The sequence below is a fragment of the Pezoporus flaviventris genome, unplaced genomic scaffold, assembly GCF_033815535.1.
Source record: "Pezoporus flaviventris isolate CSIRO_AGI_PZ_B2104156 unplaced genomic scaffold, CSIRO_AGI_Pfla_v1 ptg000002l, whole genome shotgun sequence".
Lineage (NCBI taxonomy): Eukaryota > Metazoa > Chordata > Aves > Psittaciformes > Psittacidae > Pezoporus > Pezoporus flaviventris.
Genome location: NW_026892550.1, coordinates 26,367,443 through 26,392,668, shown reverse-complemented (window position 1 = coordinate 26,392,668; position 25,226 = coordinate 26,367,443). Strand labels below are relative to the sequence as shown.

The following is a 25,226-nucleotide window of genomic DNA, read 5'->3' as shown; positions in this document are numbered from 1 at the left end:
CTAAGAGAATTTTATAGCATCTTAGTATGCTGCTTAGCAAAGCTTTCAAAATTGATGGTCTGTCAAAGTGCTGAGAGTGGCAAAGCACAACTTGTAGTGTACACAATTGATAAGGGTAAAGGCAAAGAACAGACAGCAATGCTGTGGTTATAAATCCAAGTTATCCTTTGGTAGTAACAGCCCCTGCTCTTGTCAAGCAACTTTACTGAACCACCCACATTCACCCCCCAGTCAAAACCCACTGAAATGGCCAAAAAGAACTGTACGTTGTTTTGGAAAATAACAATCTAATATTGTGCCATTGTAACATTTCTTTTCAAAGTCAGGAAAAAAAAAACAAAACAACCAAGCAACAAAAATAGGAGCAAATGGAAAAAGAAGGGAAAACAAATCATAAAGATAGACTGTAAACTGGGAGATGCTGCCCTGAAATGCATCTCAGTGTTGGAGCAGCACCTCAGCTGGGCAGGATCTTCCTGGAGCAAACGGTGAGGGAGCAGAGGCAGTCAAACAAGTGCCTTTGGAGACAGCCAGGTCCTGATGCTAGGCTGGGTGCGAGTACCAGGGCAGCACCAGCCCAGCATCCCACTGGGACTGGGATCTGTTGGTTCAGGGAGCAGAGGCACTGGCAGACTTGGGTAGCAGGTCTGGTAAGTCAGAGCTTGCTGTGTTTCTTAGGACTAAGCTGCCTAAGAGTCCTTACAGATTTGGGGTGTGTATGCTCTTGAACATCTTATAATTTAGTTGCTTTGGCTATCTACAGGCATAAATATCACTCAGGAACAAGGTGTGCAGCTGTATCTCACGTACAATCCTTTGCTAAACATAGCATTGGGATTTTAATCACCAAATATCACCATATTTCTGAGTTAGTTTTTATGGTGTGGCATTTTGTGTGTGTGTATTTAAGGCACAGGGAAAGTCAGGAATCAGTGACACCTGTGCTGGAGGGGGTCCTTCAGAAAACTCATCATTTGGCAGATAGGACACATCCTCAGAGCCCTACAGCCCAGCCACTGATGTCTTCTCCCGCATGCAAGCTTCTTGAGTTTTTACTGCCAGCTTCAACTAGTTGGGGGAAATCTTTGTGACATATCCCCATTTTAAATCATGCCTCTTCTCCCCTCCATACTGGGCTGGGACGGTGCCTGAACGCTCTTCTTTGCCACTGGCATTTCATCACTGAACCACGGAGCACAGCAGGAGAGAAGCAGCACCTCTTGTGCCAGCCATCATTGCTGCTTTCAGGGCTCAGGGTGCTCTACGCGTGTGTTTTCAAACATGGATTTTTCTTAGAAAGGGGTTTGAGAACTGGCCTGGAGCCTGCCAAGCCCCTCACCTCCATCCCAAGCGGCGGCACCCACCGCCCCAGCAAGGTTTGCAGGTGGATCTGCGCCCCGCGGAGCGGGCAGGAGCAGGGCTGAGTCTCAAGCGGCCGGACGGAGGAGGTGGCTGGTCCGGCCTCGGAGGAGAAGGCAGGCAGGGCAGCGGGCAGGACCGGCGGGGACGTGGGCAGGCTCGCAGGCGGGCGGGTAGGGCAGGGCAGCAGGCAGGGCTGGCAGCGCTGCTGACGCGCCGCTTGTGAGTAAGGGTGATGCTCGTCCCCGTGTAAGGAGGTTTAAAAACTGGCCGGGAGCGAGACCATGCCCAGAGAAGCGGCTCGCAGGGAGGCAGTGACAGGGACACGCACCACACAAGTAATGGGACATCTCCACCACCATCACCAGCCGCCCGCAGCCCTCACTCGGAGTGGCCTGAGGAAGACAGGGGACGGCGCACCGCTGCTCCTCCTCCTCCTCGCCGTCTCGATGTCTGCTTGCAAAGGTGAGGAGCATCCTCCTCGCAACCGCTTCCTGCACTGCCAGCTCTGCAAATGGTTTTGGGGGGGTGACCCAGCAGCCTGCCGGCCGTGCCTGCGAGCCGCCACCTCCCGCGCTGGGGTCGACTGCGGGGCTGGGAGGCAGGCCGGGATGCGCAGGAGGTGGCAGCGGCTGGGCACGGTTTCGGAGGGTGGTTCTTCATGTATGCCGGTAGGATTACCCTGTCCCGGCAAATCTTCACCCCAGCAACTTGGGGAAGTGGCTTTTGTTAATAGTGCTTTCATTTCAAATATGATTTATTCTGATTTAAAAGCTAAGAAAAACGAGATGTATCACAATTGTAGGAATATTTAGCATCTTCTGGAAGCCACCTAGTCCAGCTTGAAGCAATAATTATTTAATGAGGAATCCCTGGTGGTGGGGTTAAGTGGGCAAGGACAGAGCTGCTGAGGTGCTTTAGCGCTTGATTATCTTGATTTAATTTGAAATGTTGTCTTACATCTGAAAGCTGCTGTTTTGTAGCAGGGAGTGCTTGTGAAATGAGCACCACTAACGGGCTTTTTAGCAAAACATGCTCTCTTTTCTATTGTTTTCCCACTCCAGATAGATTACCTACTTACACCCTGTGAAGCAGCATTACAAAATAAATTGCCATGCAAGGAGTATTTCTGGTTTGTTTCTGTTGTATGTGTGTGAGTTGCTTTCATCAGGAGCTTTTGTTCAGATTTGCTTGTTTGTTTTTGTTTTTTCTTCTCTTTAATATCAAGAATCAAAGAAATCTAAATAAAATACAGAATCACAGAGGTGTTTGGGTTGGAAGGGACCTTAAAGCTCATGCAGTTCCAAACCGCTGCCATGGGCAGGGACACCTCACACTAGACCAGGTTGCTCAAAGCATTCTGTTAAGAATAAATTCTGAAGATGTGAGGGAAGGGAAGGAAAAGGAGAGCAAGGAAAGGCAACAGCACACAATATTTCATCACTGATATTATAGAAATGATTGCCAGGAGTTTGTGTAAGGTAAGCAGTAGAAAGAAGAGAAGGTGCAAGAAGTGAATCTCAGGTTGAAAAGCCACTCAAACTGTGCATCTGCTGTTCTGCTGACTTGGAAGAAGCTGAGTTTTTAGAAGTTGGGAGAGTTGAAAGATAAGTGTGTCATGGACTTTGTCAGTTTTCTAGGATTTCCTCCTCCAGGTGTCTTTTGAATGGGATTGCTTTCCTCAATAGCATTAGTTCTTTTTCTTTTTTTTTTTTCCTTTTTCTTCTCTTCCTATGGTTATTTTGTGTGTATTACAAAATAACTAAGTGTTAACTAAATGTATCCTTGTGTGTGCTGTTGTGTATGTGTGTAAATGAAGGATATTCTGTAGGGACTGCTGCACTGTCCTGGATGGGGTGATGGAGGGATATGTAGTCCTAGGAGTGAGCACAAAACAGATAGGACTGCACATGAAGTAAGAGGTTTGTGAGTAAGTGGAGAAGGGCTAAGGAAACTTAGCAGCTCGTGGAATAATTGCATCTCCTCTGTCCAAAAGTTTATGCTCCAGGTAAAAAAAAAAAAGAAGAAAACAACAAAAAAAGCAAGTGGTAATATTCAGGCTTTCTTACCAGCTGCCCTAAACTTTATAGGTTATTGGATTTCTTCTGCTCCCCCTGGAAAGCCTTGGGAACCAGGCAATAGCAGCAACAGTGCTCAGAGGCAGTCAGGTAAAGGTTTAAGTGGGAAGGTGTGTTAATTTGAAGTGTTGCCCAGTTCTGCTCTTCACAACCAGGATGCCAGTCCCAGGCAATACTCCAATTTGAATACACTAATTTAAGAATAGAAAACAAAGAAAGAGAATTATAACACCTTGGATTTATTTGTTGTTTTTTTTTTCTTTAAAATAAACATCGAGAAAAGCAAACTTTTCACTGGAAAACCATTTTCTTGTTATGTGAACATCTCAGATTTGAAACATATCCCACTTCTACAGCATAAGATTAAGAGTCCCTCTAATTCTTCTCTGGGTAAAGCAAACTTCCAGACTATTTAATCACCTTAAGTCTGTGTCAGTACCAAAATGTGGTTTTGAAATCCACACCTTCATGCCTAGAACTAGATAGTGTTGTAGTTATTGTTATTAGTGGTCCATGTAAAACAAATGGAGATGATGGGCATTCATACCCTGCTCATGCAGCCATACTAGCTCAGTCTACCTTCACCTCTTTTTGTTTCTTTTGGTTCAATTCTGTGAAAAACATGTGACCACAGTTCATTATAGGCTGTCTGGGAGGTTATAAAATCCCTATTAATTTGAGGTCAGTGTATAAATCTGTTAGGCATGGCTCATGGGCAGCAACTTTGGGCAGGGAGATGAGTTATTTTACTTTGTAGGGTTTCTTGCAGTGCTAGGACTGTACAGATAAAGCACCATCCCTCTCCAGCACCAGTCTCCCTCACAGGTGAGTTGCAACACATCCCCTCACTGATACACTTGTAGGATGCTTAGTGTAATCTCAATGCAGTGATGCTCATTTCTATGTTTTATGGAATCACGCATTGCTGTTAGACTGCCAGATAGAATAACAATGTGGATAGGTGGATATTCTGGGTGCTGAATTGGAAGTGACCCAGAGACAGTGACTTCTAGGTCTGCAGCCTAAGTGGCAGAGCTGGAGAAAGGAGCTGCCCCTAAGCCAAGCATGGCATCACTGCAGCATTAATCGATTAATCACACATTTAATCTTCTAAGGGACTGAACTTTTCCACATCACATACACCAAACAGAGAAAACAAAGCCAGTTACGTATGAGCTGTCTATCACTTTCTCAAAACCATCATGTTTGTCACAAGCATTATTCATATGCAAGTGTACATTACATAGCTCATGTTTAATTCTTTAATTATAACACACAAGAAAGCAAGAGGTAGAATCCAGCTTCTCAACTTCCAGTGTGTGTGTTGAGGTGAGCTGAGATCTCATAACGTCCAAGGTTGTAGATGCGGGATTGTGTTTTGTAGATGCTGGATTGTGTTTTCCTGCGCAGATCTTAGCATTCAAGAGTTGCCATGCAAATTTTCTTGCCTGCTGCTTATCACTGAGAATGGCTAATGCTAGCTTGACCCTCAGTGAAACCTGAGTAACTTCCACACTGTTTACTGCTAAAAGGTGTGAGCATCTGTATCTGCTGTGAACCTGTGAAGAAACCTCCTGCTGTGTTGCTAATGTAGAGCAGGCAGAAACTACTGGACAAACCCCACAATGCAGCTCTCAGACTTCACATTTAGTAAGTGTGTGAGATATCGTATTACGTTCAGAGTTTTTATTTAAATCACTGACATGGGATACTTAGGCAAATGACCTTTGCTGTACAGCACTGCTAAGCATGATTTGTGTTTCTAGGTGCACCAATGCCATCCCAAGCACTTAATGCAGATGACGATTTGCAGCTGTGGAAAGAGGTAAGCATCGTCTGCTATGGGGGTACTCCCACTTTTTTCTATGCCCATCCTTGCTACCTCACCCTCCAGTATTTCTCTTGCACAGAGTTCAGGTGCTGCTTTTTCCCAGCCCTGGTTCTCCTGTGTATCTCCTGTCCTGACATCAGTGAAGAGGCAGAACACCTTATTTCTCAGATTTTCTGAACAATTGTTCCAGGAGGATGTTGAGGCTGGGTGTTGAGATGTTATTCTGGCGAAAGACTGTCTTGGCTCAATGGAAAGCTACATTTGGTAACAGCTGTGATTCAACTGTTGATGATCAGGCAGTCGCCATCCCTGGAAGCAACACAAGTGTCCCATTCAGTGGTTTTATAGTCTGTACATGGTACACAGGAATTGTGTCAACTCATTCAGTCTTACCTCTTGCTGCTTCTGTTCTGCACACAGGGCTGGGACACCATATTTTATCCTATCTTAGCCTCTCAGTTTACTAGATAAAGGATAATATACTGTGTCATTTAGCCCCCTTAGCATTTTGCTACAGTTGCTGTCATGACTTCCATTCTCATCTTGGAAATGAACATTTGTTTTGACCCTAGAATGTGACATGTGTGTTAACATGGGCTCTTCCCTGCCCTTTTGGAACTGATGGAGCATTCAGGGTATAACACGTAGAGAGGGTTTAGCCTTCAGTTCACGTGTCCTGGCGTTGATGTAACCTTCAAGTATTCTGTTGACATTTAATTTTGTAGCTCCTGGTAACATTGAAAAGCAAGTGACTCACCAGGGTTACAGATGCAGAGAGTAAATATCTTCCAATTGTGGCCGTTGCAGGAGACACTTCCCTTATTGTCCTGAAGCTCCCCTTAGTTCATGCTGGAGGTATTGACTCAAAAATGAATGCATTTCTTGACTGGCACTTGAACAAGCCTTGGTGATATTTATCTTCTGGGAAAAACTGGTCTCTTAGGAAGTAAGATCCGGAAGCTAAAGGGTTTTTTTTTTGTAAATGAGTTACATACATTCCAGATTAAAAATGCTGTCTTATACATTTCTGCATTTATTGACAAGATTTACTAGTTGTAACACAGGATTTGTCCTGATGGTGCCTGGAAACAAGGCAAAGTTCCTGCTGATTTCAGTGAATGAAAATATATGCATTAAATTCTAAATTCTGTGTCAAATTACATAATATGAGCAATATAAAATTTACTATTATAGCAAGAATAATGAAAGACTGGAGAGGCTGTAAGGAAAGAGAATTAGATGCATAGCTATATACCCTAAATTAACCTGATTATGGAAACATACCAGTTCACCAGAGTTTCTAGGAGTGAAAGTCAGTTATTCTCTGTTTGTTACTTTACCAGTGGACCATCCCAGAGAAACCCTGCCTCTAAAAGAGCCTATTTTTTTTTTCCAGGAATGACTCAGAGTTTATAAATATGGGAACTTTGTAACTAAGTATTGTGTTCCTTTACTTGTCTCTCATATTGTTTTGTTTCTTTGTTATTTAACCAACCCCAAACAATTCACATGCTCCTCAGGCCATGTTTCTGAAAGAAACATTTTGGGACAGAAAATTACAAAGAAGCAACAAGGTCCATAAAAATGATTACATTTTTATATATTTTGTAAGGAATTAACAGAAATGGTGGCTTTTCCTCAGCCCTTGTTTTGTCCATGCAGCTTTTGCCTTGCATTGTGTTGAGCATGAAGCAGTCTTTGGCTTGCCCTCCTACAGAATTATGGTAGTTCTCTTAAGAGCTAACTCCAACTACAAACCAAACAGATAATCCAATAAACCCCAAACAAATGAAAATCCCTAACCAAGAAGAAGCAGCAATTTTTTAATGTAGGCTTCCAAAATTATTTCAGTTTATTCATTCATTCAGCTCATTTGTCTCCTTTACTGCTGATTTCTCCCTCCACATTTTCTTACTCCAAAAGTAACGAAGCTGAACTAATATGCCCAGAGACAAATACAGGATGAAGAGAAAAGAGAACAGGGAGGATGCGTTACCAGCAAAAACTACTTGAAAGGGGAATTCTGTGAGCTATTAGCTTTCCCACTATGTCTGCTAATGCTTTCTTGCAGATTGCCTCTAGAGAAATGAATCATCTCTTGTCTTGAACTACTCAGATATGCACTACTTGTTTATTGTTTTTTTTTCATTTAATGTTTTGATTGCTAAAGAGTGATGTTTATGGCTTTTTACCTATAACAAAGTCACAAGACCCAGTGCAGTGCCTACTTTGTATTTTACAACCCCCACATTTTTTTATGCAGTCTGTGAACAAGATGATTGGCAAAGCTTTTTGGCATCTGGACTAACAGTATCAAATATTTAATGGGAAAAAATAGCACATAGCAATTGAGGTTGTTATTGATACAGTTTTAAGGTTACAAAATGAAAAGTTAAACCTCTTTTTTTCTTTTTTTCATTATTATTAAACTGTGCAACTTTAGTTGGAGTACTGGAGGCTTGTTTTCCTCAGCATTGGTACTATTACTTCCATGAATTCAAATACCCTTTAGTCCAGTTCTTCTCCTTTCTCAAGTAATAACTCCACTAAAAATGATTCAATATTATGAGATCCTTTCATCCTGGAAAAGAGACAACAGAAGGAGGATGTGATTGTTTGTCTATACAAGGTTATGAACAGAAGAGAGAGGATGGGTAGGAATTGCTTATTCACTACTCTTCCAAGTAGTGAGATCATGATAACACTGAATGAAGGTAACTTTGAAAAGACTGACCAAGACAAGCAAGTGGTTATTTCATGCAGTGTTTAGGAAAACATGGCCACAGTGCGTTGTAGATGCTGAAAGCTCACAGTGGTTCAGGGAGAGATTGGTCACATTCACAGCACAGAAATTCACTGAGCTTTATTAAAAAGACCTAGTTTCAACTCAAAGTGCTTGCACTGCAGATTACTAATGGCTGGATAGCATGGGGTTTACTCAGACACTGATCTTTTCTTAGGCTCTTCCCTGGGTGTTGACATTTGGCCATTTTTTGAGACAGGATGTAGAGCTAAAGGAGCATTTGTTTTGATCCAGATGAAATGGGAGTTGGGGCATTTTGTTTGGTTTGTGCATTTATTTGACTTAGGTTTTTTGTCTAGGTGTGTCACATTCTGTTTTGTCTAAACTCATCAGCAACAACTTCTTCCACTGTGCTCTCTGAGTTTAGATCCCTTGAAATATATTGAATCTCTCTTACTAGTACTGTGATTTGGGAACCACATCTTTTAAACACAATATTGTAAGGGTCCTCATTTGCAAGGGAAATCAGTGCAAACCTCAGATATCGCCTGCTTGGTGACTCACACAAATTGACTGGCATACATAAGATGTACTGGCACACCTAATCATCCAAGAGATGTGTGCATCATACACCTGCAGGGATGCTGGAATCTGATTGGAAGACTTGCATTTTCAGCCTGCTCGTTTAATCACTTGCTTTAGTTTTGTAATTTTCTTTGCAGTTTTGTATAATTCAGAGATACCACAGAAAAGATTTGAGTACATAGTCCAGCCCCCAAACACTTAAAATCATAATTTAAAATATGGCTTAGTCTGAGAAGGTTAAAAATAACAGGTGCATGAGGTAGGTAAGATTAAAAAGAACAAGTAGGTGTTTGTTCAGATCAAGCAAGTGCACTTTTTTTTTTTTTTTTAATCTGGGTAGGGCCTTTTTTGCCCCTTGAATGCAAAATATTTAATGAATGTGCCTCATAAGGATTCCTTTCAGTGGACAACCTTGCCACACCTTTAGCTGCCCTGAACTGTTTCTGAAAATATACATATCTCATTTGTTTTTACTAATCTGACTTCCTAAAGAAGGACTGTGTGAACTTTTACAGATAGAAGATGCATGCTCTGCCTACCTGTCCCCAGATTCCCAGCATCAGGTAAGTCAGACAGAGGTTACTTCATTATTCTGATACTTTGTTATATGCAGTAGGATTGGAAGTGCAATACTTGAGTTCACATTTTCTTTGCATTAGGCGTCCACTACACTGGAAGAACTTTGTTTCTTGATCATGGGATTTCTCCAGAAACCACAGGTAACACACACGAAAGTCTACTTAGCATTTATGAAGCTTGATTCATACAACTAATTCTGAGGACCAAGTATCTGAAGTGTCAGTGCTGGAAGTAATACTGTCAATTCTTACTCTGGAAGGCTATGTGTCCTAATCCAACAGATATTAAAGATAGCAGGGAGACTCCAATGTTTGGAAAGTAATCTCCAGGTTGCATACAAGGTTTTAGGTGTTTCTGTTTTCTCTAGATTATAAAAATTATGAGCTCTCAATGGAGAAAGAAATGTACTTAGGAGTGTCTAGGGATATACAAATGAGCATCTGCTAAACACATCTGCTGTTCTAGGAGAGAGTAATCAATGCTCTCTACAGAGTTTGAAAAGAGTAGTTACATTGATAAGCAAAGACATGTAATATATCTGCCAAGGAAGGATGATCTTCCAACCCAGTACTGAAAAGTTTATAATACAGTCAAAATTGTCCATTGCTTTCTTTTTTCTTTTTTTTTTTCTTTTTTTTTTTCCCAACAAATGAAAGCCTCTCTACTGATTCTTATTCCCACAGGGCTTAGATGAAAAAGACAACACCAAAAGGGTAAGACTTCAATGTATATTTTACACTCACACTAACATTGTCAAGAAAATGATAACACCCTTGACCTGTTTTGTAGTAAATCCCCACTTCTAATTTTTTTGAACAGTTCTTATTTCATTATTCTAAGACTCATGACTCAGGCAACTCAGACATCATGGTAAGTGGCATAGAACCTCCTGTGAGTACATGTGTATTGTACATAAAACCAGGGTAATGTTCCTTTTTGTAGTAGTCTCTCCAACTGTATATCAAGCTCAGAATTGTGAGTTTCATGTTCGAGACATAAAGTGGGCTTTAATAACATAGGAGGAAATCATCAATACTGTACAGGTGTGAAAAACATCCATACATTCATGGAATCCCAACTGCATCTTAATCTTGTAGCTTCAACATTTAAGAATAAGATCAAATGCTTTTTTCTGGTGCTGGAACATAACATTTTCAGTGAAACAATCCAGTTCTATGGAAGCTGAGAACATGACCATAAATATTAAGAAAATTCACAAAGCTTTTCTTTTTTTTACTAATGAAATTGTATGGGGTTTTGGCGTGTCATACATATGTACCAGGCAAAATAGTATTTAAGTCTCACTCAAACTTTGAATAGTATTTTAAATGAAAAATATGATTTTAAAAATAGCCTAGTATTGTTGCTATAAAAATATTCTCATAAACCAACATGTGATCCATTCTTGCTTTTAAAGTGCAAACATAATCTGTTATTTCTGTGCCTCTATGTGTTTTTTCTGTGCACCATAGGATTTTGAGAAAGTTAAAACATTTTCATGTTTTTTCATTTCTTAACAATCAGTCTTATACGTTAATGTCCATTTTTGCCTTGTTCTTTATGTTTCTTCAGAAATATGTAGTGCATTTCCCAGAAACTGGTATTGTTGATACTGCGGACAGTGCTTTCTTGATAGAAGCTCTGGAGGTTTTAATGCTAATTAGGGCACAGTGAAATGAGCTGTTCCTGCTGCTGCTCCTGCTTAAGAGGTTACTGCATCGCCCTTCATCCCCATCCTGGATACCTCTGCCCATGCCTGCCCCCAGAGATTACTGTTTTCTCACTTATGGTTTAGCTGTTTGGTTTTCTAGCCCAGTTCCCAGAGATACTAACTTGGGTGAGATCCACTATTTCTTGGCTTTATTAGCCTCTTTCCACTGACTGCAAGACAGAGCCTGAGTGGCCACTTGGGATGCCCTTTAACTCCTCCTCTCATGTCAAACTTCACCTTTTGTAGATGTTATGATGCCACATTGCCTACCTCAGGCAGACAGCAAAAAATCTGCTCCAAGTAGGCAAGTTCATTTTAGCTATTAAGTACATTAACACTTTGTTAACTCTAGTTATTCCATGTCATTCTCTGTTGTATTTTCTAAGAAGTATTGTATCAAAAATCATTATTTTTAAAGTTACATTTACATTAGTTGAAGTTTTAAAATAGTTAATAGAAAATAGGTTTTTCTGCTTTAGTTCTCAGTGTGGACCTCTCCCCACAAGCCTGCATGGTTGTGTTCTTTCAAGGGGCACTTAGGCTGCACACCATGCCACTGTGCTTAACCAGGCTGTCTGCAAGGCTTGTAGAAAACAAGGAAATTGGAGCTTGTCTTTTAGGTAAAGTGACCAGTGCCATGGTTACAAATTTTACTTGAGAATGGATCCCTTCTGCACGTTGTTTTCTAGCAGAAAAAGAAACCCATTTTTTTTTGTGCTGCAATTTAAGTTATTTTGAAGTAAAATTAACTTTTCAGTACATTGGAGATTGGAGCTGCTAAATTCCATTGTAGATAATTATAGAATTGTTAGCAGGAGTACTGTATGGAAATATATTCTCTGTACTCACAGAGGCTGATAATACTCTGAATAATTGCAATTGGCTGGGCAAGAAGTCTGTAAGCAGTTCTGAACTTGTAATGAGTAAAGGTGAGGACAGAGGTTTTCCCTCCATCATTCTTAGTCACATTCGTAATGTAAATATAAATGCTGGTACCTGTTTGTTGTCAAGTCAGAATGTTAAAAAGATAAGTTTCTCAATTAACATCTTCAGTCCTTTTTTTTTTTTTGGTGCATGTTTGGTCCATGAGCCAATACTGCGTAAAGAGACTTTTTTTGCATCATAAGGTCTGAATTTCACTGTTGCTCGTGTATCTGTGTTCATGTCCTCTCAGTCTTCTGTCCTGCATCCTTTACTCCAACTCGTTCCCCAGCTTAATGAGAGAAGACTGAAGAGATACAAACTAGACGTATGTAATCTTAAACTCTGTATACTTGCATTTTCACACTTTGTGATTCATTACCTCTTCTAAAAATGTCCTTGTAGAACTTTCTGCTCCTAACTTTTTATTTTCATTATTTAATATAACTCTGTTATATTTTCATTAGAAACATGAGGGTTTTCTATTCTTTAACTAGTGAAAAATAATCCTCCTGATATTTAACATTTTAAACCAAAGACTGCTGAAGTAACATACCCATAACATAGATGAGTGGCAGAACACAGAGCCTATGTGTCAAAATGGATCTGTTAGTCATTTTATAAAAAGAAAAAGACTTTCAAATTTTATATAAGCAAATATATTGCACTGAAGTTATATTTTCTAGGGGGTTCTTCTATACCTCCCCTCTCTCCCTTTCTATTTGGAATTCAAATACTATCTACTCCTTAAAAATATATTATTTGTGGCCTATAGCTCTAATAATTTCCAACTAATCTATAGGCAATTTTACTGTTTAATTTAAGGTGCAGATTAAGACACATTTTGTTGGCAAGTCAGTCTAAGACACTGAACTTCCAGAAGGCAGGCATTAAATTAGAGCTTTAAATAACCATACTTCTTCACAAATATGTATGTTTCTGTATACATATACATGCATATACATTACAATTATTTTTAATATCCCTTGGAAGATTAGAAGGCAGGTGTTACAATGAAGACAGATTTTGTCTTCAGTTGTTTTCGAATACTAACCTTCTGACATGAAATCAAACAAAACTAAGTAAATTTCTGTCTGTCTATAAGCAGAGAATGACATATTAGCATAAATCACAAGTCCATGTTAGCAACTGTACTCTTGATTCCTTTTATGTTCTAGATCAATTTCCTTAACTTGCAAAAGCTGCCTATTTTTTGCTTGTTTTTATTTTTGTTCACACATTGAATAGAAAAAGTAGAAAAATACTGAAATAGACGTGCCATAAGACACTCCAATGGCAATGTACAAGACTCAACAGACAAATTTTTATCCTTTTGAAATACAATAAGCCCTATAATACTGAATGGATCTGAGATGGGTATTTCAGAGCCAGATAAGGCTAGAATGATATGGACAATATAAGTAAAAATCATACAGATGTTTTATGTACAGCAAAGAACCTGAGTATTGTGGTATACCTGGTGAACTGAAGTTAAAATTCAAAGCATGATCCTGACACACCTCTGGGAACAGTCTGGGATCTCATTCTTAGGAAGAGCCTAAGTATTTCTGATATTTAAGCTTTGTAATGTCGTCCTTCTGTGAGGCTTGAAGATCAGCTCCATTTTGTCCATAGAGACTCCTCTCCCCTGAAGGCACTCTGGTTGTGTCTGGGTAATGAAACCTGGGAAGTCGAAGGCAAAGGCTGCTCATTGTTGCTAGTACATTCAAAAGCAGTATGAACCAAGTCAAAACTTGAGGTGGAATCTGGCCCTCATTCATATGATCTCTACTATTTCTACATGACAACATGTTACTGACATGGAACAATACACATAAAGCATGCCTTAAGGGGCAAGACTGTATAAAACTACTGAAGAAATACTTTAAGTATGTACATAAATAACCGCTCTATGTGTATTAATTTACAAGTGTAGACATGATTTAAAATAATTTTTTTCCAGGAAGAACTTCATGGACCTGGAGGGTTTCAAAGCAGAGGATACTTTTTTTACAGGGTATGGTTTGTTTGACTTTTTTTTCTTTGAATTTTGTGCTAAGTATTACAAACAAAAATGTAGAGAAACCAACAAATTATAGTAAGAGTTACTGTGACTGAGGGAATTCTGCTCAGTTAGAGCATCCCACCATACAGGACAACCTAAGATCTGATCGAGACATTTTCTTGGATTAAAATAAAGGCATAGCAGGAATTTTTTGTACATACCTTAATATTCGTGTATACACAATACCATGCTATACCTTAATAAGTCATTGGTCATTATGTATTTAATTCTCAGAGAAAGTTCTAGAAAATACAGCATATTGGACAATCTCTCTAAAGGTTTGTTCAATATGGTACATTTGCATATGATATAAATACAATGCCATGCTTACACAATCAAAAGAGCTACTGGGTCTTCCTCTCCCTTTTTCCTTGTGTTTTGGCCAGTATGGTTAGAAGCTAGATACAAAATTCTCAAGTATGAAACTACCTGTTCATCTTTTATGCCATAGAGCCCTTTTACTCCATTTTAGAAATATTGAGTAAGGTAAAAATGGCAAAGCAGAGTTAATAATAACTCCCCTAAATTTGGTTAATGCTTTTTTCTATTTAAATAAGAAGGTGGCTAATGGCTTTATTTAAAGAAGTGGCTAAGATTGGACTTGGTGATCCTAAAGGTCTTTTCCAACCTAAATGATTCTATGATTCTAATGAAAAGAGGGCAAGTTTGTATAGTTACATTTTTTTATGTATCGGGCTTGGACTTTTACAGTTCTTATGACAGGCCAAAGTTATAGGTAATATTGTCACCGAGGCATTCACGATGCCAGAGTAAAAAGTAAATCCTCATTAAGCTCAGAAAGGCATTTTTTTAGCAGCTTTAGTAGAAATTGTATCTAGTCCCTCAGCAGTGGAAAATATTTCCGAGAACGACCATGGCGAAAAGGGAGAAACTCTTTGCCTATGTTAATGAACACAGTCTAAAAATAAAATCATTGAGAGTGACATATATTTGTTTGTTAATTGCAATAAACACTTATAATGCAATAACAACAATCTGAAAACACATTTTAAGAAAATGAAAAAAGAAGGAAGGATAATGGTCTCTTAGAGTGCCTTCTTGTGGCTTTCTCCCCCTTATAAAATCATACAAGATGGTCATAATTCATTCTTCAGTCTATACACAGATAATTTTACTGTCTAATTCTCCTCCAGAGGAGGATACATATTAAACAATAACTGGTCTCAGGTTTATATTTAATGATGCTCATGTTGACAGAACTGAGAAGTTTATCAGTTTCTATACACACTAAGTTGTTTGGGGCTTTGTTACTGAATCCATTCAGTTTAGCAGAGCACTTACTGAATATTTTTCTTTCAGCCACGCAATGGAAGGAGATCAGTGGATTTTCGCTAAGGAGGTATTTATTTAATATTCTTAAGCATGATCTACATTTAAATAAGTTTATTTTTATACAAATAGGCCACAATATTTGTGTTGAGAAGCAGTCTCAGAGAGCCTTTGATTGTGTAGCCAACTTAGATTTCCACAGACAAACATCTCCCAGATGTTAAATTAACATATCTTTGGATGACGTAAATAGAAGCTGTAGGTACTCAGTTCCTAGGACAGAGAACACAGGTGTTTCAGGCAGCAATAATGGAAAATATCCCAGATTTGAAAACAGTTTAAAAATTTTGCAATGATGATAAGTATATGCCAGGAAGAACTGATCTGACTGCCTACCAAATACATACTGAGAAGTAAACTGACACCATGGGGGTAATCTTACACAGGAAAAATCACACTGAAACTAAGAATTTAATTTAAAAGCATTCAACTATCTGGAGAGATATTGAAAAAGTATGCCAATATTATAATGTTCTGCTTCCTAACACATTTTATGGCTCTATCATAATTTAGGTATTTGGTGTTATACCAACAGCTAATGCTTTTTCTTCTTTTTCAGGATTTTAGATTCCTGACCTAGAACTAATGCTGCAGGAATGCTGAGTACATGGACATATTGTTTTCCTTATAAAAATTTTTTGTTAGTAATGTACAAAGTCACTAGAATGTAAATGTTCTTAAACCAGATTCTGTTCAGGATTCAAATGTGTCTTTATTTTCTTGATTATACTAAAAGCATATTAAAATTATTGCTTCCCAGTGTTGTGATATTTACAACTGTGTGTAATGTAACTGTCAAATCAATATGTGCATGCAACAGACATTGTCTTTAACACTACTGTTACATACATTTATTTGCCCTTTTAAATAAAGGCACTCAGTTGTTTTAATGAGAATGTTTGCAATGTAGAGTATTGTATGTTTTGTGTATATATATATACATATATATTGTGATTTGTGCAGTCTTTAAAATCACAGCTTATCTAGGTGAGACAAAGAAAAGGCGTGGTTCAGTTTTCACGATGATGTTGGTGATCATTTCTATTTCCTTAACCAAAGGAAATTGAACAAGTCGCATGTTTTGAAGACCTATCATGACTTCAGTTCAACTGGAATACAACGGCATCAATTTTTTTTTTTAGCTATTGAGTCACAATGCAGTATGGTTATCATTCAGAAGGTGACTTAACTGTGTTATTTACATTCCTCGAGAATTAGGATTCACTCGAAAACTCAACTGGTTTTGATGTAGACTTAGAGAAACTGTACTCAAAAGCACAAGTTAGTTTCACAATCTTCCTAGCTGCTCTCTCTTGAGTTTATTTTCACACCAGGGTTATGTCGACATACAATGTTGAGGTTGTAATTATGTATCAAGTAACTAATCCATTAGTATAGAAGCCGATCGGGTTTTTCTTAACATTGTACTGGCTAGTCAGGGATTAAATTGACCTCAGCATTACTGCATTAAATTGACCTCAGCTTGGTTCTGCAAGCTCGGATGAGCAGCTGAACTTCAGACGGTACCTGGGAAAACAGATGGCCTCAGAGGAGGAAACCAGCTTAAGAAGCCATGTTCCTCCTCTTGCCTGCTTGTTTTCACTCTGCAGTTTGCTATGCCTCTAGTTAAACTGCTGCTATTATGTACGAACTGAGGCTCTAGTTACATATGAACCCTACTCTAACTAATGTGTGGCCTGCCACAAAAAGCCTTACACCACACAACTACCATCCTCCACTCATGCAGGCCATGGTTGAAAGGCAAAGCAGGGAGCCTTCAGGATTTGTTTATTTCTGCTGGTTTTGTGCTTTATTTTTTCTGAAATTGCTTTGAACAGGATCAGTTTTCTCAGCAGGGCCAAACAGTTGGGGCCCACTGCTGCCTCAGGCTACCACCGTTAGAGCCAGTGAGGGCGGCGGGGTGGCCCTGCCCCAACGGCCGCTGCCATCCAGTCAGACCAGCGGCCTCCACGAGCTGAGGCAGTGCCCCGGGGGCAGCCATGCAGGTGGGCGCAGAGGGTCACCCCGGATCCAAGGTGTCAGGGTCTCGCAGCAGCCGAGACTGAGGGAGTTGGAGCGGGAACATCAAGGCAATGGGGGAGGCTGCAGGTAGGTAGGGGAGGCAGGTGCCTGAGGCAATCACCTCAATGGAGGCAACTGGAGAGAAAAGGATGGGCAGGGAGAAGGTGAGGAGCAAAGGCAGCTGCCAGGGCCTGTGCATAAAAAGCGTGCAGTCCCTTCATCTTAACTGTTTAACAGAAACTGCCACAAGGTTGGACTTGGTGACCTTGAAGATCTTTTCCAACCTAGCTGATTCTATGAGTCTATGATTCTAATACCTTATTCTTCATAGCAACACAATACTGATACAAAAAGCCTGCCTGTATAAAGCTGTATTTCTTTAAGTGTGTTTAAGTAAGCAGCGTATAGTTTTGTGTTTCTGAAATAAGTTTCCATACATCTTTTAAGCAATTTTTAGCTCCTATTTTGGAGACTGATTATTTTATCTATGCTTACATTTTTAGTTTTCTTTCTCTCTTATTTTCTTGCTGTTTTCTGTTCAGAAATAAAAAATGACAAATGAAAATCCATGATAGAGAACTGTCCATGAAGGTATTGCAGCCTCTAAGTAATGTTTCCCTTTTGTAACATCCTTAATAAGTGCCAACATGAAAAAGGGCTGGTTTTGATTTTAAAAAGGTGCACAAGATTGATTTAGTTTTGTTTCATTATATTAAAACAGGACCCAAACGAAGATACTGAATGGAATGACATACTCAGACAATTTGGAATTCTTCCGCCAAAAAAAAACCCGAAAGATGAAATTGAAGAAATGGTTTTACGCTTGCAGAAAGAAGCAGAAGGCACGTAGAATTAAAAATACATGCCATTACTATAACAAAATTTGAAAAGCAGAAATATTTTCAATAATGCTACTAGTAACTTAAACATTGTACAACAACTGTTGTTTTAATGATTTTCACTTGGCAATTCTAAAATGGATTCTGAATTAAACGTACAATGCAAATATAACAGTTACTGACAAACATGGCATGTAATGTATGAATGATTTTCATAATGTCATAAAATAACCGATCAGTATCAGCAAGATTCACATTCTGAACAAGGGATTGTAATCTACTCCTGTATTTCTGTTTTTTCCTGCATGGCTGTATTTAAATAAATTTCTTTTCCTCTCTCTTACCCAGAGTTAGGCCAAAGTTGACTAACTTCTGAAATTAGTACATCTGTTTCTTTCCATTAGCTCCACAACTATGTAATACTTTTCATCCATTAAAAATGTTTGCAGACAGTTTGGGGAACAAAAAGTGACTAATTTTTTGTTTGTTGTTTCTAGTGAAGCCATATGAAAGAATGAATCTGAAGGAATTAGAGGAAGCTGAAGATGATTTTGATGAGGCTGATAGGGAAGCTATTGAAAAGTACAGGTATAGTAAGATACTTCTGTCCAGATTAAGAGTGCACGTGTCACTGTCACACATGTACATGCTCTTGAAAAATAAAATCTTTTAAACAGTCATGTCTGCTGACTGACATATCTGCAGAAAAGCTTTGCTATACTATTTCTTCCTGATTACCTGTGGCAAAGAGAAGCAGTGACACCATATTTTACTTTGTTGTTTTGTTAGAACAAAATTGTTTAGTGTGAAAGATGGATATTTAAAAGAAAACAAACAGAAGGGGCCACAGTGGAAACTGCTGTTTTACATCCTCAGTTCAGTGGAAGATATATTGTGGTACTGTATGTTTGAAGTGTTGTATACTCAACATTTACCTAAGTTAGCATTGTTGCTAGATTATAATAACATTGCATATATATTTTTTAAACTTTTTTTTGGAAAAGGCATTTCTATGGTGGCTTTCAGTTATTAAAATTAATAGCTGCTTTTAGTTCAGTTAATCTCAGGCATTTTTTTCTACCTTGCAAGTATTTTTATGGATGAAGACTGCCATCTACTGGGTTTACATTCCAATTTTTGTGAATTATTTTAAAATCGTAAATAGTTCTTCCTCAAACTAATATCATATTCATAATAATAATAAAAAATACCTGGATTATTTTAATTGCTTTGCCTCAAATGATATATCCTTGTGCAATGTGTTTATTACTCAGATTTTCCAAATCTAATGCTGATGAACTAAAAAAAATGTATTTTAATGTTCTCTTATTGAATAAGGATTAGCATAGAAGCCTTCCCAGCTCTGAAGTTACATTCAAAGACCTTGAGCTAAAGGGTTACTCAAAGCATTTTTTAAAGTAACTGAGAGAAATGCAGTAGATATTACTTTAAAATGCATTTTAAATGCTCCAAAGATGCTTATTGTTGTTATTATTACTTTTTAATTAGGCAGCAACGCTTGCAAGAATGGAAGAGTCTTCAGAGGAGGCAGAAGTATGGGGAGCTAAGAGAAATTTGTGGAGAGCAGTATGTAAAGGAAGTGACAAATGCTCCAGAAGATGTTTGGGTTATAATTCATCTTTATCAGTCAAGGTAATTCCATTCTTGTTTAAGATGTTAATACTTCAATATAGAGAATTTAACTGATAATTAAAATACCAAGAAAAATTAAATACAGTAGACTAATGAAACAGCAATTTTTTGGAGATGATGGAATCGTAGAGCATGGGACCTCCTTGACTTATCAACTAATTTTGTGAGAGTTAATTACTTCAATTATATGAAAGATTTCTCTTGCTGCATATGCTTATCACTATGCACTACACCTCACTGAGATTCCTGAATTTCACTGAGAAAGTAGGGAAGTGGTAAATGCTTCATCCCTGGCAGTGTTGAAGGCAAGGTTAGACAGAGCCTTGGGTGACATGGTCTAGCGTAAGGCGTCGTTGCCTAGATGATCTCAAGGTCCTTTCCAACTCGAACCATTCTATGATTCTAAAGTAGTGTCCATTGTGTGTGTTAAAAGAAGTCTGTGTTAAAGGAAGTTCGTTTGCAGGTTCTTTTCTCAGAAGGAGTGCTCTATACGATTATTCCACCTTATTTCCCCTTTTACTGGAATTAATCAAAAACCCAATAGGCTAATTCTCAGTTATAAACCTGAGCAAAGCTAGGGAATTCATTTGTTTATCATTCCCCAATAAATTCTCTAATGGTAAGAGAAGCTGTGATGGAATTCAGCAGAAATGTCAGAGGGTTTCCATGATCAGTTCAGGATATGTTAGCAACTCCATTAGATATTTTTGAAAAGCACTGAGAATTGGTATGGAATGTTGACTGCATTGCTTAGATTCAGACTGGCTCTCTTTTTTCCTTCTTTTTAAGTCTGTTGGGGAGAATCTTCTTTGATTCTTCTCAGTTGTCAGGAACTGAGTATTATTTCCATGAGGAATAGGTCAATCAAGTGAGAGTGAAATTGTTCAAATTACAGTAACGTAAATTTACAGATCTGATGAAAGAAAATAGCAGCTTTTCTTGCTTTTAGTTGGTTCTGTTTACTGGAGAACCAATCCTATACTTTACCCTTGCATAAATACGAGTCTGTGAGAAAACTCATAGTTCCTTAGGAATGAATATGAGATCTCCGAAGTCTCTAGTGGTCGGTAACAAAACTGCTTCACCTGCCTTTGGCCACGAGAGGGTACTGCGGGAACTCGTCGAGGATCCATAGGGTAAACCAGCCTCTCTGACTTCAGCCACTTGCAGCAAAGATCCTAACTTCTAAAAGGTTAACAGGATGAAGGGAAGCAAAAAAAACCCACCACTGTTTGTAATTGTGGAGGAGTTTTTTTTGTTTGAGGTTTTTCTGTTTGTTTTGTTTGTGTTGTTTGCATTTTTTTAACTGAGGCTTATATAGTGGTTGTACTGTAAACAGTAGCTATGAAAGTAATCAACAGGCCTCTGGTGGTTACTGTGACTACATAAAGGTTTCCCTGATGTTACTCAGATTTTACTAAAAGAATGAAGAAGCAATTAAATGGTAAACTGAAAGCCAGCTCTAATAAATGAAAGTAAAATGTATATTACAGAATAAAAAAATAAAAAAATCTAATTTAAACTCTACCATAAACAGACAAAATGAGCTTTAAAAATCATAGTGGAGAACAAAATTTGAGGCACAATGCTCAACTGTCTGGTAGCTTTACTGACCTATTTTATAGACTGTTACTATTACATATTTTTATTTGGACAGGTCTTTAAATCACAATGATCTTAGAAGCTAAATAAAATTTGTGGTGCAATCCTTGTAACAATTTACAGTAGAAGCAGACTATAGGAAAAGGTCATTTATTCTTCAAAAGCTTTATTTTTAATAACTTTATTTTACAGATCATTTATACCAGCAGTGTCATTGTGATTTCTTTCTCTTTTCTAGCATCCCAATGTGTTTACTGGTTAACAAACACCTCAGCCTACTGGCCAGAAAGTTTCCAGAAGTCAAGTTTCTCAAGGCTGCTGCGAACAGCTGCATTCAGAATTACCATGACAGCTGTTTACCCACACTACTTGTATATAAAACTGGTGAAATAAAAAGCAGGTTCATTGGAGTAACTCAGTGTGGAGGAATATATCTTAAAGTAGAAGGTATGAAAAATATTTTTAAATTGTTCACATTACAGAATATTTTATGTTCTTTGTAATCATTAGATCTAAAGATCACTGCTTAAAGGTGGAAAACATTTTTTATTTTTGTTTTAAAAAAATCTATGAAAATCAAAAAACTCATGTAATTCTGTTAACTGATAAAAATATTGATAAAATTGCAATTTCACAGTTAGATATTTTACTGGGATAAAGTTGGGTTGTTGCAAGGATGGCTTTTTTTTTGTGTTGTTAAGATGGATCTTGGTCTTTAATAAATGTCCTTTTCTCTTAAGTGAGAATTCATTGCAGTTATCAGAACAAATTGTTATTTTTACAGAGCTTGAATGGAAACTAGCTGAAGTTGGAGCAATAGAAACTGACTTAGAAGAAAACCCAAAAAAGGGCATTGTGAATATGATGACACTTCCAGTGCAAAATATTCCTGCTTGTGAAGCCACCAAAAAACAGCGATGCGATGAAACCACATATTACATGAGAAAATTTTAATGCAGATCATCTGCTCTGACCTAAATGAGCTCAAATACTGGGTTTGCTCCTTTGGTAAGCCGGAAAAAATAAAAAAAAGGAAAAAAAAGGGCTTTTGTTTCACTCTTTTTTGTTTTTCTTTTTTTTTGTTTGCTTACTTTGTGGAAGAAAACTGATGTAAATTAAACCCGTACTTTGATGGATTAGATCCATATAGATGGCTGTCATTTACCCCAAGAGTCTCAATTCTCCATTTCATACAAACTCTGCTTAAACAGAACGGGAAAGGGAGAGTATTAGCTGGTGGGCTGTAATCCATGCTTTTCTTCCTCCTTTTATGCAGCATGGGTACATGACACTCCTTTAATTCCCTGCTCTGCTAAGTACCTTCTTGGTTCTCCTCACCGATAAGGTGATCCACAGACAACGTGTATAGCAATACAAAATCAAGATTTGGCCCTGAATCCACTAACAGTTCTGTTTGTTTGACAGAATTTTCTCCAGGGTCAAGGATAATTTTCCCAGTCCACTATGTTAGAATACTGACAGTTGCATCAGTTGTTCCTTCCTAACAAAAAGTGTATCATTGAGAAAATAGTTTACAGTTACAAGCTGTAGATAAGCAAAACTACGAGTGACATGAAGAAACCACGCTCCTGATTCAGATTTTGAGTAATCAAACTGTATATAGTATTAATGTTATTTTTCCTGTGACTCATCATAAAAAAAAACAATCTCCCATGTGCTAATGAATCATAGAATCGTTAAGAGTTGGAAAGCACCTCAAAGATCATTTAGTTCCAACCCCCCTGCCACGGGCAGAGGCACCTTCCACCAGACGAGGTTGCTCAAAGCCCTGTCCAACCTGGCCTTGACCCTTATATTTTGTAGAGTCAAAGTAGTAAACTAGTAAATGCATTTCAGAGATAATGGCTAAACTGGTGTTATCTGCCACTTCAAAACTAGAAAGCTAACTAGTAGTTTTAAATGTAAATAGGTCACCAGTAACCTCAGATATGTTTCCACAGTCACTTCAGGCAAGCATCATTGTTGGCTGCAATAAAAGGAGTACTACCACTCGCTTCCTCTTAGTGGTGAACCTCCCTCCTGCTACTGTGGTTGCCGTGAGGTACACGAGTGTAACACACAACTGCACAGGTCCCTTTCAAACCAAACTGTTTTATGATTCTGTGTTTCTGGTTCTTGGTCAGTTATGCCATTTGTAGGAAAAGGGTCCAGGACTGAATATTGGGCAGTCTTGCTTTGCAAGGGTTATGTAGATTGTGTCTTTGTTAAATCCACAGAGTTTAGTATCCTGGAGTGATGTGAAATTTAGTTTCAAGACCAGCTTCCTCAAACAGATTCTCTTTTGAATTTGCCAGTGAGGATCAAGAAGGAACTTTCCAAGCAGGTGACTGTTCTATGGCTCTGAATATTTACCATGCATAAGATGGCAATCACAGTTCTGCAGGAAACATGGTTATAGTTAATTGGAGCATGCTGGAAACATCTGCATTTCTGGCCCAGCCCAGTCCCATCATTCAGTAATTCACAGAAGATTTGCCACTCATTATTTGGTAATGTCTGAAAATTATGTTGGCTCTCATGTAAACTTTGTGAATGAAACAAAACCATCACTGCACACCAGAACAAACTCATATGGATGGTAAGAGCCATAAAAATAGTGTATCTGGGTGGAGAATTGTTCCATAAAACCACCACACCATTTCTAAGCCTTCTGCCCTGTTCCCTCACAAGCCTTTAAAACTCTTTCAAAAGAGAAGCAGCATTTAAAAAATGACCTTGGTTAGACAGTAACTTCTGCAGTAAAAGAAATGTGTGTCATCTCCAAAGCTGTACTGCCTGTTTTGATCTCGTTGATCCCAAAATATAAGATGTGCAAGCTACAGAGTAATTTGCTGCTGCAGCACTGCAGTAGGTAGGTGTTATGCTCCCATACAGGCAAGGTGTGAAGAAAGAGTACACTCTCTACTTTTTTTGTCTCAAGTATTACTACTGGTTACTAAAGATCATGTGGCAAATTTGATACACTGAACTTGATCCTGGTTCTAGCCTCCTGATTTCTTGGCCATATTTATGTGGTAATTAGGCATTTATGTTGAAAATATTCTTACATTTTCTCCTGGATTTTCAGTTTCTGCTGTATCTTATTATCTTTTCCATGTTTCATCAAAAAAGCATTATCTTTCGAATGAGTAATGAAATCATTCTGTTTACAACACATTTGCAGAAACTGAAAGCTAGAAACAGTATTATGAATCAGTAGGTATCAAAAACAAGTGGTTTTATTAATACTCTAAAGTTCTTCAAGGGGGAAAACTGAGCTCATAGCTAGCTCTCTAGCAGCATTACTGCTGAAGAAGTTCCTGGCCCTACAACACTTTGCATGACTTTGGTCACAAGGTGAATCAAACAGGGAAACCGATCTACCTGGAAAATGATACAGAAAGAAGAATCCATGAGATTTTGCAGCCAAGTTCCTTACTTCATTCCAGACACAAACACTAATTAAGCTTTTGTAGATACACATCTGTAATTACGCTTTGAGGTACATTGCTGTTTAGATCAAACAAAAAACCAATATCCTTGTAACTAGCTGAGAAAGAAAACTGAATATTTACATGCTCTTACTGCTGAGCAATGTTGTATTTTACAGAAAAGCATGCTGCTTTGTCTTGCTGCATGCAGACCAGTTTTATACTAACAGTCACTGCATGTTTAAGCATATTCCAGTCATGCAGTATGGCTGGAAACCATTACATCAAGACTGTGCAGCATCCATTAGGCATCTCTCTGATTAGCTATGATACCTGATGCTGTATTTATTAGTTGGTCTGTCTCACAATTTTCTCTGCAAAGTCAAGCATATAGCCACATCCTGCAGTTTTTGTTTTACCAACACACAAACACAACAGCGGTAATTTTATTATCAGA

The 25,226-nt window shown here is 38.4% G+C and overlaps 2 protein-coding genes across 4 annotated transcripts; both read left to right on the top strand.

Annotated features, from left to right (window-relative positions):
- Positions 1–1,560: 1,560 nt before the first annotated feature.
- Positions 1,561–16,112, top strand: NMU (neuromedin U). 3 transcript variants are annotated; one of them, XM_061465118.1, is made up of 10 exons: positions 1,561–1,824; positions 5,204–5,262; positions 9,112–9,159; positions 9,256–9,315; positions 9,859–9,888; positions 9,995–10,045; positions 12,061–12,135; positions 13,771–13,824; positions 15,193–15,232; positions 15,782–16,112. In XM_061465118.1, the coding sequence occupies exons 1-9, from the start codon at positions 1,644–1,646 to the stop codon at positions 15,226–15,228; spliced, it is 594 nt and encodes a 197-aa protein (XP_061321102.1). In that variant the 5' UTR covers positions 1,561–1,643; the 3' UTR covers positions 15,229–15,232; positions 15,782–16,112. The 3 variants fall into 3 exon arrangements, with proteins under 3 accessions (XP_061321102.1, XP_061321112.1, XP_061321118.1); XM_061465128.1 differs by lacking the exon at positions 9,995–10,045; XM_061465134.1 differs by lacking the exon at positions 12,061–12,135.
- An 860-nt stretch (positions 16,113–16,972) lies between these two features.
- PDCL2 (phosducin like 2) lies at positions 16,973–22,381 on the top strand. Its single transcript, XM_061472618.1, has 6 exons — positions 16,973–17,228; positions 17,966–18,086; positions 18,581–18,671; positions 19,593–19,736; positions 21,577–21,785; positions 22,123–22,381. The coding sequence occupies exons 1-6, from the start codon at positions 17,223–17,225 to the stop codon at positions 22,290–22,292; spliced, it is 741 nt and encodes a 246-aa protein (XP_061328602.1). The 5' UTR covers positions 16,973–17,222; the 3' UTR covers positions 22,293–22,381.
- The last annotated feature ends 2,845 nt before the right edge of the window (positions 22,382–25,226 follow it).